Source organism: Natator depressus, chromosome 1 (genome assembly GCF_965152275.1).
Source record: "Natator depressus isolate rNatDep1 chromosome 1, rNatDep2.hap1, whole genome shotgun sequence".
Taxonomy (NCBI): domain Eukaryota; kingdom Metazoa; phylum Chordata; order Testudines; family Cheloniidae; genus Natator; species Natator depressus.
Window position 1 is genome coordinate 115,328,805 of NC_134234.1, and position 17,423 is coordinate 115,346,227.

General features: G+C 42.5%; 1 protein-coding gene across 1 annotated transcript in view; it reads right to left on the minus strand.

Moving 5' to 3' along the window:
• Positions 1–797: 797 nt before the first annotated feature.
• Positions 798–17,423, minus strand: part of SLC9A4 (solute carrier family 9 member A4) — a 56,676-nt gene continuing 40,050 nt past the window's right edge. Inside the window, exons 9-12 of the mRNA XM_074945123.1 lie at positions 8,617–8,713; positions 5,962–6,093; positions 5,004–5,091; positions 798–1,768 (exon numbers count right to left, since the gene is read on the minus strand). Of these exons, the coding sequence (XP_074801224.1) occupies positions 1,392–1,768; positions 5,004–5,091; positions 5,962–6,093; positions 8,617–8,713 (694 nt within the window). The 3' untranslated portion in view covers positions 798–1,391. The remainder of the gene's footprint in view (positions 1,769–5,003; positions 5,092–5,961; positions 6,094–8,616; positions 8,714–17,423) is intronic.

Here is a 17,423-nt window from a genome sequence, read left to right on the forward strand (position 1 = left end):
AGGGTGGATTTCACCCTAAAAGAGGTATGAAATGGTAATTAGATAGTTTGCACTGCACGTTAAGAAAATACCAGGTGGATGTGTAAAGCGACCTTTTAAAATAATTTGATTACAACTGGATAACACACCAATTTAATTTGTTTTGTTTTTTCCCCAAGTCAATACAAATATCAACAGGGTCTCAAATACACCCTATAGTTTTCCAATGTCATGGGCAAGTGAGAGCAGATCAGATTCGGGGTATACCTCTGCACTGCTGGATGTGGTGAATTTCCAAATATTTTCCTGCTCTGCTCTGATTGGCATGGTGGAGACTTTGACTAAAAAAGCCAGTAGAACTCATTAGATATTCAACAAAGTGTCCTGTTGTTATTAGAGATGGACGTGAGCCACCATGTTCAGATCTGGACTTTCCCAAAGTTTGGCTTATTTGAATCTAGGATTTTAGTTCAAGCTACGAAAAAGATGGGGCAGCTATAACGTTTGGACCTGGACTCAAACTTTTCCAAAGTTAAGGGATTATCTGATCTAGGGATTTGGTTTAAATCTATCCCAAGTTATTATATACAATTGTCTTTTTGTTTCATACAACAAAGTGGGATTTTGTTTTTGGCTTTTTAGAAATTTCATTCATTGTTTATTCAGTGCCAGTACAAAAGACAAGATCCATTCTTCTGATAATAATTGTGCCAGTGCCTCTGTAATATTAAGGAAGATTAATACTTTCTATGCATATAATGGAAAAATATAAATAGGACTTAAGTTTCATCAAATCTTTGTATGCATTTAACATAGATGATATGCTTCATTCTAAACTTCTGAATACTCTTTTGAATTGTGAACAGAAAGAAGTGTTTTTTTCCCCCAGTGGTGCTTGCCAAATTTTATGGATCAGATGTTTGTTGGAACAAATCAGAAGTACATTGTAAGAGATGTAGCACACTGATTTTTATATATATATATATATACACACATACACATACACACACACACACCCTCATCCAGAAAAGAATGTCACCATTTGCTTAACTTTAAGCATGTGAGGGAGCTTGTGAGGGATTACTCATGAGCTCAATTTAAGCACATGCTTAAGTGCTTTGATGGATCATAGCCATAGTACAGAATATAGAATTATGAGATACTATAAATATTCACACACATTTCACTGATGGTAAGTTAAGTTAACGTACAACTCTCTTCCAGCAGATACTGTAGACATTTACTATTGTGCCATTCAGTGGCTTCAGGCAAACAACCTTCAATCTGAGTGTTCAAGTACTGATTCTACGCAGAACTTCTAAAAACCTTCACACTGTGCTTAGAACTGGCATCAGAATTAGTTCAAAGGTCCCAAGATAAACATTGTAATTATGGTTCATATAAGAACTTTGCTATTTTCTCCAGAATGAGGGGTTTGGGGCTTTGTGGAAATGTCTTACATTTCTTTTCTCTGCTGCCCATTTAACTGATGGCCTTGATGCGGCGACTGCTCCTTCCTCCTCTTCTGATTCATATCCCTGTATTTCTTCTTCAAACACTGCGTCAAACTGGGGCTTTGGCATTAAAGCCGGTCTTCTTATTCTAGCTGTGTGATCCTGCTTGCTTGGGGTTCCCCTCTGACCTGCAAAATCTGACAGTTTCTCTCTTCTATCTAACCGCTCCGTCAGCTCCATCTCCTGCTGACGACGGTTTGCTCCAAGTGAGCCTGCTCGGAGCTGTGGACTGAACATGATGGAGACCATTGAATCAGAATCACTGCTGTAATCACCTGGACATTAACACAAAAGGGATTGGTATTATTAGAAAAAAAAGAGAGAGTATTTTATTAACAACTATTAAAAGAAAATACTTAATATAATAGAGTATTATTCTGAGGTCATAGATGTTACACTGGAGCTGTAGTGCCTGGGGTAATTACTGTAAAATAATGTACATGTTATTATGAGGGACAATTAAAATAACCTATATTTCTTAAGTAGTGGAGAGACAATGGATTTTTGGCATATAGTGCATCCTGTATTGGGCTTTGTTCTAACCTTAATAAATGAGCGTACTCTGCTCCATGTTAATAGCTCTCAATGCTGCTATGGTCATATTATCCCATGCAGGAAACTCATTCTTGTAAGTTTTAATGTTCTGCAAGTTATTCAAGCAGATAACCAAACCCATAATTCTGAAACATTACAAAAAACACAACCTAGACCTGAATGTGATTGATGAAAGGTTTCCAACTGGAACATTACAGGTCACCTGCAATTAACAAGACCAAAATAACCAGTTGCACCTGAAGGTTTGGCTTCAGGGCTCTTTGATTAACCTGGGTGTGTCAGAGGAAGAGATTTCTCTGAAGTCAAAGTTCCGTAACCGTATTAGAAACACACCCTTTGGCACCCAAGGCACTTCCATGGTCTCTGGTGCAAAACTTTTGCCTACAACAAGGTGAACTAGCCCTCTTGTCCTATTTACTTAACTAAGAAAATCTTTGCTCTTTCATTAATTACAGACCATCTGAAGGTGTAAAATAAATTACCCATACTATTACATAATTACTCATAAAAAATACAGGAACCTCCAAATAAGCAAAAATACATGAAGGGTTATAAAACAGATTATATCCTATTGCAATTAAACACACACATAGTTGTCTCAGAGAAAATGGACAATATGAAGAAAAAAATTTCAACTCTGAAAGAGGACTGGACATAATAAGGTGGCTTATATCTATATCTAGCCAGATGGGGTAATCAGTGCTACAAAGCGTCAGACATATTGGTCATAGAAATATTTACTTGTGTGAAACAGGAGAAAAATGACCACTATTTTGAAATTTGGTTAATTCGTGTTACCATGCTGTTTGGGATACTCAAGCAACCAAAGCCCCAGATCCTCACATGTAGTTAGATGCCTAGTCCCATGGGCTCTGTCAAAGTGACTAATTTTCTTTGCATCTCACTGTGTTCTGCTGAAGTTTGTTTTGCCTTCCCTAATTATTACCAGTGGGTAGCACAAGCTTCTGATTATTGTAAACTCCCTGCATAGATTCACTGATTGTATCTTTAAAACTATATGCCCTGAGCTAGATTCTCAGCCCAGCCTCAGCTGCTTTGCACCATTCCTGGGGTATGTTCCAAATTCTCCAATGAAATAATAGGAGATTTGCTAATGGCTGCAATAAGGAAAGGTTAGGCCCTAAGAAAGGGATTGCAATAGATCTTCATATCATAGACTGTTGTGCTGAAATATTTAACAGCTTTTTAATAGGGCTGATATCCCTTGACCCAGTGGTGAGCTGGAGCTGGTTCGTGCAAACCGGTTGTTAAATTTTGAAGCCGGTTTAGAACCGGTTTAGACTTCGGCGGCGGGTCCCTCACTCGCTCCGGGTCTTTGGCGGTCCTTCAGTGCCGCTGAAGACTCAGAGCAACTGAAGGACGTGCCACCGAAGTGTCACCGAAGACCCGGAGCGACTGAAGGAACCGGTTCTTCAGCTTTTGGCAGCTCATCACTGCCTTGACCCATAAATCCTGTTAGTTACCTCCTGTTTTATAACTGTAGTTCAGAAATCTCTTTGGAAATAAATAACTTCGAAGGTTTTGGCTGGGATCTTATCAAGGGCTCCTTACTGTGTTATGCACCCAATGTATGCACAACCTGAAGTGGGTAGTTTGCTTACACAGATCACAAACACCTTCTTTTGTTTCAATAGGAAAAAATATGGAACAGAGTAAATCATTTTGCACATGCAGGAAACAAGCAACATTTGGCTTTTCACTATTTTTCCTACAAAGGTGATTTAAAAAATAGTGTCATTCACTGCCAGATTTTTAATTCTGGCAAAAATGAATAGCCGTTTTCAACAAAAGTGTGTTTCAGGAGTCCATATGTAAACAAAAAGCAGAAATGTGTCTAGTGGCGCATGATCTAACAGGTAGGATAATGGACAGAGAGTTAATAGACCTAGGTTCCATGCCTAGCTCCAACACTGGCCGGCTGTGTGACCTTGACAAGTCACATCACTGCTCTTGACCTCTGTTTCTCCTCCCACCCAGTGTCTGTCTTATCTACTTAAATTGTAAGCTGTTCAGAGTAGAACTGCATCTTACTCTGTGTATGTAGAATACATGCTACAAGAGGGCCTGATCTCCTACTGTCATACCAAGAAGAAGAAGAAAAATGTATATCACAGTGGAGATGAGGGAAGAGACAATAGACACTTTGGGGCAGATTGTGTCTGAACCCCCAGGTGTCTTCCTGGCTCTTGAGGCAACTACAATGGACTCTGGGAAATATAAGGGGAGCCAAAAGACATTCTAGTTTTCCATCATTTAGGGAAAACAGGGAACGGTGCCCTCTACGTTTCTGAAGGTTGGATCCTCTGGCCTGGAGGGCTATAGATGTTGGTAACTTGATGTAAGTGAGAAAATTGTTTAGGCAAAAATTGTAACTTGCTAAAATTCAGTTTTAGTCACTAGAAAGTGTGTTATGTTTTGTTTGTCACCTCACCTGTCTCTTTCTCCTGCTTAGTATTATTTAACTCTTTGTTGCTTATTAATAAACTTATTCTTAGTTTTATTATAAACCATCTCAGTGCTGTTATATTGAAGTAAAGAGCGAACCAGCAGGCTAGTCCCATGACAGAGAACTTGAGAACTGGGATTCACTGATTGTTACCTTGCAAGGCAAGGATCAGACTAGCAGAATCTTGAGGCGTTTGCTGGATAGACTGGTGTGGCAGGAACCTGACCCACAATCTAAACTCCAGCAAAGTTCGCCCTGGCTGAGGCGAAGGGGTAACACAGTGGCTTATTGGTTCTGGGTGTCCTGAACAGATGACCACAGTTGGTGTCATGTAAACACCATGGAGAGACGATAGGTGAAGGGGATGTGACTCATTTAAAGAAACTTTGGATTTCTTAGGGGATATTGTTGTAAAATTCATGGAACAAATTCTCTGTTTTCCACTGTATCCTTTTGGAGAGGTATGCAGAGTCAAGCGTGTTTGTTACCTGTAGAAGCATCATGCCTTGCTTTTCGTCTAGCTGTATGATGAGTACCATATTGTAAAGAGAGGAAACGCAAATTTTGGGTGCTAGCCTGTGAACAAAGACAGAAAAGCATACAGTATATTTAATTGTGCCAGCCTGGATTCAGAAGCAGAACCAGTTCAGCATGCAGGACATTCCAAGCTGTGCCTTTCCACTCTTTAAACTATATGGGCCAAATTCAGTCTGAGATAAATGGGGGCAAGTTCCCAAGGAAGACTCTGGATTTAATTCAATGAAAAGGCAGTATAATAATAGAGGCACTGTTTTGGCATTCAATGATGGGCCAAACCAATGTAATTTACACACCAAGGGACTGGAAATCTGGGTTGTTACAAGAATAGCAACTAGCAGCAGGATGGAAATAAAGGGTAGTGGTTATTTGGGCTTTGCTGCATTTTGTGCTACACCTACACAGGTGTGCTACAACAGTGTGAAACCAGTGTAAGTGGATTTACACTTACACCTTCCACACCCTCAGAGCCTGATTCTGCATCCATTTACACTGGGTTTACACCAGTGCAAACAGGATCAAAATCTGACCCTTGGGGTATGATACAAAGCCAGCTGAAGTCAATGGAAAGACTCCCATTGACTTAAAAGGGCTTTGCCTTAGACCCGAGGTGTGTGTTTCACTTGTTTTGTACCCACAGTGAATGGCAAAGTTAGTGCAAGTTACAGTGCTTTACCTCTTACAACCAATTACACTGTGTTCTGACTAGCATACAGGTGACATGTCACTGACATTATTGTTGAAGATAGCCCGTTGTTTCCAGGTGCTTTCCTCTTCTGATGCTCTCTGGGAAATATTCATTCCAATTATTGCAAAAGCAAGTTAAAATTGGCTGGGTTTTGTACGTCCAGAGGCAGACAGGTATCTTTATGCCCTGATCACACAAATTGTAGCTTGCATAACAATTACCGGTTTCCCACAAGAAAAGCTGTTTCCTTTCCTCACACTCTGCCTCAGGCTGTTCTGGCGCCGGATGAGAATTTCTTTGGCTTGTTTCTCGCTTGTTTCTGTTGGCAGGTTGTGTCTGTTATACGACAGGGTCTGAAATAGAAAATACATGTATTTGACTCTTCCCTATGCACACTTGCCGCATTGGCTCAAGCAGCGCAGTCCAGTCAAGCATGCGACTGGGAGCAAGGAACTTCTCGTGTCCTATTCTTGGCTCTGCCACAGACTCGCTGTGAGATCTTGCACAACTTCTCTGGGACAGATCCTGGCCTTCAGTATGGCCCCCTTGTAGCACTCCAGTCCCTCCCTACCTGTGCAGCGGTGAATTCCCTGGTGGTGAACAGCCAGCAAAGCCAGCTCTACATGATCCTTACCCACATGTCACATCCTACAGAGCTGTGGCTGGGCCCAGGAGGAAAGGATTGCATAAACTGGAGGACCCTTAGGAATTAAGGAAGTCCAAAGGTGGGGACCTTTGCTTCCCACTCCGTTCCTGTACCAGATAGATCTCAGTCAGAACAAAGGACTGACCCCTCTGTTTCTTAGGCCTGGTCTACACTAGAAAGGCAGCACATCCTGGCATTTTGTGTCCTACCGACAAAAGTTTCCATTTAGCCAGCAGCGATTCCCCATCTCTGAGCAGCATACATCCTCTGCCAGATTAGTTCTATCCGTGCAATACAAGGGTGGATTCTACCACACTGGTAGAAGCTATAATGCGACAATGCAACATTACCTTCAGCAGTGTCTGGTAAAAGTTTAGTCACTGGGCCTGATTCTCTATTATCTTGGGTAACCATTTACACCTATCCAAAGTGAGTGTAGGGTGGATGTTAAACTCTTTGGGCCTAATTCTCAGCTACACCGAAGCTGCTTTACGCCATGCTGACATTGTAAAAGAGCCTTAAAATGGGCATTCGTTTAATGTATACTCACTTTAAGACTCTTTAACACTGCCAGAGTGGTATAAAGTGGCTTTAGTGTAAATGAGAATCAGGCCCTTCCATTTTAACTTGACAGAAATTTACAATCACTGTGCACTGGTGAATATGGCTGCAAATGGTGCAAGGCTGTAGAGAATCAGGCCCTCAACCTGTGAAATGAGAGTAATAGTTATCTACCTTATAGGGGTGTCGTGAGGGAAAATTCACTGATTTTTGTACAGCAATTTGAAGATTTAGGACCTGATCTCAATCCCACTTATACTGGGTTCACACTGATGCAATTCCAGTGACATTCCAGAGCATAGTTAGGCCCTCAAAGTTCAAGATAAGTGGGTAGTAGTGTTATTAAAATCCTTCATTTCCAAAAGAAGATACGGTTTCAAATACCACATAGCATGCTAGAGTGCAGCACTAGTAGATCTTAAGGTAACTGATTTTGCAGACACAGGGTTCACCTCAGTAATGTACAGGACAGATGCATATGGAACTTGCTAGTAAGATAAGAAATACCTTTCATAAAGACAATTGGCTACAATTCAGACAATTTTAAAGAAGAATATAACATGAACAATGACCTGTTATAAAATGATTATTCTTCATATGTTACATTAGTCAGAACAGTTGATCAACATAATTTCAGGGTTACCCAAGTGTACCTGCTAGCACACTTTGCCATAGGAGAGCATGACAGTGCTCAGCATTATGCGTGGTTGGTTAGTGATGCATTGGACTGGGTTACACTGATGTTGCACCTTTGACCAGCATCACACTGTATTTTTACAGGATACCAAAGTCACGTCCATTTTTTTCAAAATAAATCCTTGCTGAGGCCCAGCTCTCAGAAAAGCTTACAAGACGAGGCTCTGGGTGGGAGGGAGTTCTTCCCCTATCTTCCTATCTTGAGGGATCTTTGTCTCCCACACAGAACAAGCCATGAGACCTACCTCCCAAATCTGGCAAATCTACGTAGGTCCTCTGCCTCCACAACAGCGCTGGCCCCTAATGGACCTGCTGCTCCTTCACAGGGTAGGGCCATTGAGATTAGAATAATATCAGTTTTAAACCTACTCTGCAGATGGTTTGCTTAAAAAAAAAAAATGTAACTGCTGCCATGTTCAGGTAAATACCATTACTCCTAAATTCCATATCAGCTCCATCTCCTCAGTTGCCATGAAAATACTTGACAGGTCTGCTGTTGCAGTCACAGGTCACAGCTTGTGTGTGACTGGAGAGAGAGAGGGCTTGGAAAGTTAAACTAGATAAACTAGGTGTTGGGCAATATCAGAAAGGAGAACATTCCTGAGTCACCGAGATCTTTACAGATAGGGAAGCCTGACCTCTAGAGCTAGTTTCTGGATTTTCTTGTCCTGTTACATTGCAGATCAGACATCAGGGTGAAAAGCTAGAAGGCGAACTCCCTTTTACTTTTTGGTACTGTGAGATCTGAGCGCAATGGGCCAGATCCTCAGCTGATGTAAATCAGAGCTCCTCCATTGAAATCCAATTGACACCAGCTGAGGATCTGGCTCAGTATTTCCCATTAACACAGTTTCATGGTTCAGCTGAGAAGAACAATACTATCTTTGTAGCTACCATTGGTTGTTGCTATCATGGCGAGGAGGTTGTTGCTATCACGGCTATCAGAGCTTTGTTACAAGAGTCTCTTACACACCCTTTGTCGTACTTGATACAGACTGTGTGTCAGCATATCCCGCATGGACTCCACCTCTTCAGAGGAAAGCCTACGCATTGTTTGATTTCTATAGCTTCTGTAAATAGAAGGAAAAGGTAAACATTATAGTAATTTGTACAAATCACACAGGAATTATCTTTCCTATAAAATTATTTATTTTCATATGTTATTATTTCTAGAGCACTGCAGGTGGGAATGGCAATTTTGTAGCCAATGATACTAAGGAATCAATGAAAGCTAAAAAAAGAGAAAACTTCCTAGTTTGTTTTGTTTTGTTTTTTAAATTTTTGCACTTTGCATCATCTTTTGAAGAAAGAACATAAGAATGGCCATACTGGGTCAGACCAAAGGTCCATCTAGCCCAGTATCTTGTCTGTTGACTGTGGCCAATGCCAGGTGCCCCAGAGGGAATGAACAGAACAGGTGATCCATCCCCTGTTGTCCCGGCAAACAGAGGCTAGGGACGCCATCCCTGCCCATCCTGGCTAATAGCCATTGATGGACCTATCCTCCATGAACTTATCTAGTTCTTTTTTGAACCCTGTTATAGTCTTGGCCTTCACAACATCCTCTGGCAAGGAGTTCCACAGACTAACTTGTGCATTCTGTGAAAAAATACTTCCTTTTGTTTGTTTTAAATCTGCTGCCTATTAATTTCATTTGGTGGCCCCTAGAGTTCTTGTGTTATGAAAAGGAGTAAATAACACTTCCTTATTTACTTTCTCCACACCAGTCATGATTTTATAAATCCCTATCATATCCCCCCTTAGTCTCCTCTTTTCCAAGCTGAAAAGTCCCAGTCTTATCTCTCCTCATATGGCAGCCGTTCCATACCCCTAATAATTTTTGTTGCCCTTTTCTGAACCTTTTCCAAGTCCAATATATCTTTGAGATGGGGTGACCACATCTGCACGCAGTATTCAAGATGTGGGCGTACCATGGATTTATATAGAGGCAATATGATATTTTCTGTCTTATTACCCATCCGTTTCTTAATGATGCCCAACATTCTGTTTCCTTTTTGACTCCCGCTGTATACTGAGTGGATGTTTTCAGAGAACTATCCACAATGACTCCAAGAGCTCTTTCTTGAGTGGAAACAGCTAAGTTAGACCCCATCATTTTATATATATAGTTGGGATGTTATCCAAATGAGCATTACTTTGCATTATCAACATTGAATTTCATCTGCCATTTTGTTGCCCAGTCACCCAGTTTTGAGCGATCCTTTTGTAGCTCTTCGCAGTCTTTCTGGGACTTAACTATCTTGAGTAGTTTTGTATCCTCTGCAAATTTTGCAGCCTCACTGTTTACCCCTTTTTCCAGATCATTTATGAATATGTTGACTAGGACTGGGCCCCTACAACTTCTGGGGAACACCACTATTTACCTCTCTCCATTCTGAAAACTAAGTATTTATTCCTACCCTTTGTTTCCTATCTTTTAGCCAGTTATCAATCCATAAGAGGACCTTCCCTGTTATCCCATGATAGCTTACCTTGCTTAAGAGCCTTTGGTGAGGGACCTTGTCAAAGATTTTCTGAAAATCTAAGTACCCTATATCCACTGGATCCTTGTCCACATGTTTGTTGACCCCCTCAAAGAACTCTAGTAGATTGGTGAGGCATGATTTCCCCTTTACAAAAACCATGTTGACTCTTCCCCAACAAATTATGTTCATCTATGTGTCTGATAGTTTTGTTCTTTACTATAGTTACAAGCAGTTTGCCCAGTTGAAAACTAAAACATTAACATATTGTGAAGATACAATAAGCTGCCATTCAGTTTACAATAGAAGCCAACCTTTTCTTTTTAAGAATTAACAGGGAAAGTCACCTTCCACACAGTAGGGTCTTGGAGGAAAGTGTTAAATCAGTGATTGAGGGGTGGTGTGGGATGTGGGCAAAAAAGGGTCCATATTTTTAAGGGACCTTTTGGACAGAGTTTCTTTTATACCTTTTTCTTTCTTTGCTCACCACAAACATCTTCCAGTCTCTGAGACCTTGACGTTGTACTGGCTTTAACAACTTTCTGCCAGTGCAAACGGGAAGGGAGCATCATACTCTTAATCCAAAGGAAACCAAGAGATAAAAAGGACAGTCCCATAGAATTGGAGAAAGTTCAGGATTTGTCAAGGGGAATGTCACAGCCCAGAAAACTTGGCTGGCAGGTCTAGAGAATTTATACAGTTATCTTGTAACAGGGCATAGTCATCATGACAAATCCCAATGGGATCCTTGCAGAGAGAGATCGGGATCCTCTCTCCTTGCAGATAGAGCACAACCCAGATTGATCTCTGGCTAGGTGCTTAAGGTGATCAGGCTGATTTTCAGTTTATGTTCATCACTAACAATCTTATAGCGCCACCAAAGTTTCTGATACCCATGTGATTGTAGCTGAGTAGCAGTGTTCCTTGATATGCACCCATTGGAATTGTTGGTCTTCCATTCCAATAATACATCCCTACCAAGAAAGCTGCCGAAACCAAACCAGTGCTGATAGAGGTGGTTGCTGGGTTCAGCTATGAATATCCTCATTTCTGATCTTGTCCTACCATTTGATATGGAGCAACTGACAAATACGACAAAAATCAAAACCATCAATCCTGTGTTCTTGTGCTCATGTTTCACTTCTGTACAACAGAGCTAGTATAACTGATTCTATAGATCTGCAGCTTCATAGCAAGCTGGATGTCATGATGGATACAGTGATCTCACTCAACTGAAGCTGAAAGCACGTGCCTAAGGCAATAACTCTTCCATTTTTATGAATTAGCGTAAAAATTGTTTACAGTCATTTGTAACTACCTGTCCTTCTTGTGAAAGAAATGATGGAAGCTGGTTGATCTGAAATGCTAACTGGATTTGCCAGGTCAACCTCTGTGAGAGCTTAGTCATATGTCAAAGAGGAGAATGGAAAAAGGGATAAAGGGGCATGACCATCAGGGGTGAACCATAGTCAAAGTTCACTTCATTGTTCCCACTTGTTTTGTTTTTCTTCACTTCCTTTTATATTTATTTGTCCCTCTTTTCCCTCATATTAAGTGATGTAATTGTGGTAAATGGCTTGATTAAAGGAGGGTTTCCTTTAATTACATTCTGAAAGGATTATGCATTCAGTTTCCCTTACATTAGGGAAAGAATACAGCCTTTAATATCAAAAAGAAGCTGTGTCTAGAATAAACTAAAAAATTGTTATATGATTCATGACTTGGGCCAGAGCACTGATGTTCAGATATGGATTAGTTTAGGCTAGGGCTTGGGGTTCAGGTTCAATGCAGAATCCAGGCCAACGTATGGTGGCCAGGGCTGGCCTTACCATGAGGCAAACTGAGGCAGCCGCCTCAGGTGCCAGACTGGGGTGGGGGTGGGGGAGCGCCCCTAGGACCCAGATTTCAGAGTAACAGCCGTGTTAGTCTGTATTCGCAAAAAGAAAAGGAGTACTTGTGGCACCTTAGAGACTAACCAATTTATTTGAGCATGAGCTTTCGTGAGCTACAGCTCACTTCATCGGATGCATACTGTGGAAATTGCAGAAGACATTATATACACAGACACCATGAAACAATACCTCCTCCCACCCCACTCTCCTGCTGGTAGATAAGCTATTACCAGCAGGAGAGTGGGGTGGGAGGAGGTATTGTTTCATGGTGTCTGTGTATATAATGTCTTCTGCAATTTCCACAGTATGCATCCGATGAAGTGAGCTGTAGCTCACGAAAGCTCATGCTCAAATAAATTGGTTAGTCTCTAAGGTGCCACAAGTACTCCTTTTCTTTTTAGGACCCAGAGTGTAGAAAATTGTGTCTGCTGCTGGTGCATATGTATTCTCTCTGCTCTAGATGCACAGAGATGGTGGAGTGCTGTGCTGGAGGAAGGAGGGCACAAGAGACAGAACAGGCAGGCAGGAGAAAAGGTGAGAGGGAATAACAAAGCAGCAGGAGCTGCAGGGAGAGAGAGAGAGGAGGAGGATCCTGTTATGTACCTCTCTAGCACCCCCAGGAGCCTGGACTGATTTACACCAGCTTCTCAGGGAGCTTCCTGTTTCCCTCTGCTTCCCTGAACCCACTTGAGGAGAACAGGCAGTCAACTGAAGTAGTAGGAGCCAGTTAGGCCCTTAAGATGCTGATATCTTCCCTCACTCAGGCCCTGCTACCAGCCCGCTTATTTGTCCCCTTCAATTGAGTGTTGAGAGCTACTATAGCTGTCATGAGTGAAAGAAGAAAATGCCCCTATGGGACAGCATTCAGAAAAAGAAAGAAACCAAAGGAAGCTTTTCTATCTAAACAGAAAGGAGCTCTCCTGAGATACATAGACACAAATGTTCAGGGTGAGCCTTCCGGCCCGAGTGAGGATCTGAGTGGTGATCTTCCAGTTAGTCAGGGTGCAGGTGACCTGGCAGCTACTGCAGCATCCATCTCTCCATCTCAAATGGAGGTAACCCTGCACATTCCTGAAGAAAAGTGTAGATCAGAGAAGAGAGTGTGGTGGAGGTACAAGAAACAGCTGCTGCTGAGTTTAGTTCCTTAAGTCTAGATGATCCAGAACTTTGGACCCACTTGAGCAGTAGCCTGAGGGACTTCCTTGTACTGCATGGGCCACAGCAAGTGAAAAACTTCATGTTCCCCAAAGACAATGAAAATAGATGTTTCCATCCAACACATTACTGGCATGAAATCCCCAATGGTGACAACGTGGAGAGGCCACGGCTTATGTACTCAAAAACCCAGAATGCTGCATACTGTTTTTGTTGCAAACTCTTCCAGTCTAATGTTCCAGCCACATTGGGTTCTACAGAAACAAAAGGACTGGAAAAATCTGGCTAGAAATCTGGCATGCCATGAGAAGGCAGCAAATCACCAGAGAGCATTCCATAGCTGGAAAGAGCTTGAGATGAGACTAAGGTTAAAGGCCACCATAGATGATCAGCATCAAGAGAAGATTGCATCAGAGTCTCTTTACTGGCAAAACTGGAAAAGGCTCATTGCCATTGTGAGAATGCTTGCTACCCCAAACCTAGCACTGCATGGCACTTCAGATCAGCTGCATGTGCCAAACAACGGAAACTTTCTTAAAATTGTGGAGCTGATGGCTGAGTTTGATGCTGTACTCCAGGAGTATCTAAGAAGAGTCACCACCCAAGAAATGTACACACACCACTACCTTGGAAAAACAATTCAAAATGCAATTACTGGCAACCAAAGTCAAACGGAAGATTGTGGCAGATCTGAAGTCAGCAAGATATTACTCTGTTATTCTGGGCTGCACACCTGACATCAGCCATACGGAACAAATGACTTTAATTGTGCATTTTGTAACAGCAACAGAACTTAGTGAAAATGTTCCTGCAACAGTGACTATCAGAGAACATTTTCTAAAATTTATGGACTTTGATGATACTACAGGAGCTGATATGACAAATGTGCTTCTTAAAAAGCTGGAAGATATGGGAATTGCGACAGCTGACATGAGAGGTCAGGGCTACGATAATGGTGCCAACATGAGAGGAAAGAACAGAGGCGTGCAGACATGGATCTGAGAGTTAAATCCTCGAGCTTTTTTTGTCCCATGCAGTTCTCATTCATTGAACTTGGTGGTCAGTGATCCGGCATCAGCTTCTAGTGAGGCTGCTGAATTACTTAATGTAATTCAAAGCATCTATGTATTTTTCTCTGCATCAATTCATCGATGACAAATTTTGAAGCAACATCTGGGAACATCCTCTCTGACACTGAAACCACTGAGTGCCACACGATGGGAAAGTCGAGTGGCGGCGACAAAGCCTATCAGACACCAAATTGGGAAGACAGATGATGCCATAGTTGCCATGATGGAGGATAATGCTACAACAGGAACTGTTCGTGGGAGAAGGAAATGGAATCTCCAGAAACATATATAACTTCAAATTTCTGTGTGGCCAGCATGTCCTGCAGTGGCTCCCGGGGGTGGGGTGGAACAGGCGGCTCCGCCGTGCATTGCCCTCACCTGCCGGTACCACCCTTGCAGTTCCATTGGTCGTGGTTCCCCGTTCCCGGCAAATGGGAGCTGCGGGGGGCGGTGCCTGCGGGCGAGGGAAGCGCACAGAGCCCTCTGCTCCCTCCCCCAGGGGCCGCAGGGATGTGGTGCTGGCTGCTTCTGGGAGCACAGGGCCAGGGCAGGCAGGGAGTCTGCCTTAGCTCTGCTGCACCATGGGGGTGGCAACGCCACGGGCCAGATTAAAAGCCCTAACAGGCTGGATCCAGCCCGTGGGCCATAGTTTGCCTTCCCCTGATTTAAGGCCTGATGTTCCATCTACATCTGCATGCAGCGGAGAGCCAGATTAGGTTGATCTGGAGTAGGGAAAGTAGCAGGATGAAGTGATTTCTACATGATACCATTCTTCTCAATGCTTTCCCCAACCCTTTTCCCAATTCTGTGATATAAAATCCCTCTGCAGATGCACCACAGGCTTCTGGTTCCATAGGTCTAGGGAGGGCAGGCCTGGACAAAAATGGGGGTAGAGAAGCAGCTACTCTTTGTGGAATCAGCCATGAGGGGATTGTACTGTATAAGACTTCAGTTGTCAAACTATGTTTCATGGACCATTGGTGATGTGAGAACCACTTGTCAGTGGTCCGCAGAGAGTTTAAAAGCAGCACTTCAAAAAAAAACATTAGCAATTTAAATGGTCACTGGATGAAGCCACAAGTCACTGGCCCATCTCCCCAATTTAGAACTCTAATGTGTGCATTTTTAAGTCCCTAGACAGGGGGCTAGGCTAAATGTGTCTTATTCATTTATTAAACTAGACTATTTAAATGGTTACTTTTTTTAAAATGTGGCTTTTTCTATAAACGTTGCATTATTTTTATGGCTGACTTTTTCCTTTTCTAACTTGCCATTTTTTACCTGTGATATACTTTTGATCACTACATACAGACAACAGTTGATCTCAACAACTGGTCATTTCCTAGAGGTGAGCCACTTTGGATTTTTAACACATTTGAATTTTGGCAGTTTTCAGATTCAAATGCCTGAACCCAAACCTATCCCCATGACTTTAGATTCAGGTTGGATGCAAAACAAGATAAGGCCTAGTTTCTGGTTGTGCTTTGAGGAAGGTGGGAATTTTGCAGTTGCAACCAATGGTGGCAATTTTGTGAAATTAGCTGTAATTGACCATCATATAGCTGCCATCAGGGCCAGCCCACAACACTTTGGCACCTGAGGCGGGAAACTCAAATGACGCCCCCATCCCCCATTGCTTGGGCCAAAACTTTGAAAGGTCTCAATTCTGCTTTCTTCCTGTTCTACTCTTCTCATGGTACTGCTCTGCTACCTACCCCAATAAAGGAGAACTAATAACTTAAAATGCCTTATTCAAAAATTTTAAGTAACATTTAACTTTCAAATGCCTGAACAGCAAATGTAAATTTTCTTGTCTGCATAGTAAACACTGGCATTTTTATCTGTTTGAATAATCAAAGTGCTGCTTTCCGTGCCTTCTTGGCTGCAAAGATTTGAACTGCTTCCTGAAGGTCCACAGTCTGGGCCAGCTCATGCTCTATTGAGACGGTTACAAGGCCGACCAGCCTCTCCTGTGTCATTGTGGAGCATAGATGTGTTTTTTATTAACTTCAGCTTGGAGAAACTGTGTTCTCCACTGGCAACTGTTACAGGAAGTGTTAGAAGTACGCGCAGAGCAACAAAAGCTTTTGGAAAGTGGGTGGTCGTCTTATTTGTGCGCATATGTTCCAGAACAGCCTTTGGAGATGATCCTGCTGAAATGTAACTTGAAAGGGCTTTCAGTTCATCACCTAAATCACTCGCATAAATATCGCGCATGTCATTGTGTCAACACTGTCTCTAGTGCCCTGCATTGCAGGTGTAGGTCTTCAGGTATAGTGAGGAGTTTTGGAATATCATAGAACATCCCAAATATACTGCTGTGTTCCTTGAGCTGCATGAAACGTTCTTCACCTGACTGTATTGCACAATCTAGCACCTGGTTAAAGAATTCAACTTTGAATTGTTGTTTGGGGTCTCTTATGGGATTATCCCATGCCTCATAATCAAAATGTCATCTTCTTCGGTGACTCTTGTATTCTTGAATGGGTTGGAAATAGCTTCAGTGTGAAGTTCCTCTGCCAACTTCTGAGCACTCTTCAGAACATTTTGAAATCGCTCATCTGACCGGTAAGACTGTAGGTATGACTTTACTTTGTCTAGTTGTTCCATTGCTCCAGATATATCAAGGTCAACACCTTGGAGTCTCTTGCTTACAACATTTATGTCAAACAGTATGTCATGCCACAACACTAAGCCACACAGAAATTTGAAGTTATGTATGTTTCTGGTGATTCCATTTCCTTCTCCCACGAACAGTTCCTGCTGTAGCATTATCCTCCATCATGGCAACTATGGCATCATCTGTCTTCCCAATTTGGTGTCTGATAGGCTTTGACGCCTCCACTCGACTTTCCCATCGTGTGGCACTCAGTGGTTTCAGTGTCAGAGAGGATGTTCCCAGATGTTGCTTCAAAATTTGTCATCGATGAATTGATGCAGAGAAAAATACATAGATGCTTTGAATTACATTAAGTAATTCAGCAGCCTCACTAGAAGCTGATGCTGGATCACTGACCACCAAGTTCAATGAGCAGCGCGGGGCCAGGGCAGGCAGGCAGGGAGCCTTCCTTAGCCCCGCTGTGTGCCGCTGCCACCCTGAAGCCACTCGAGGTAAGCGGCACCAGGCCGAAGCCTGCACCCCAAACGCCTCCTGCACCCCGCCCCCAGCCCTGAGTCCCC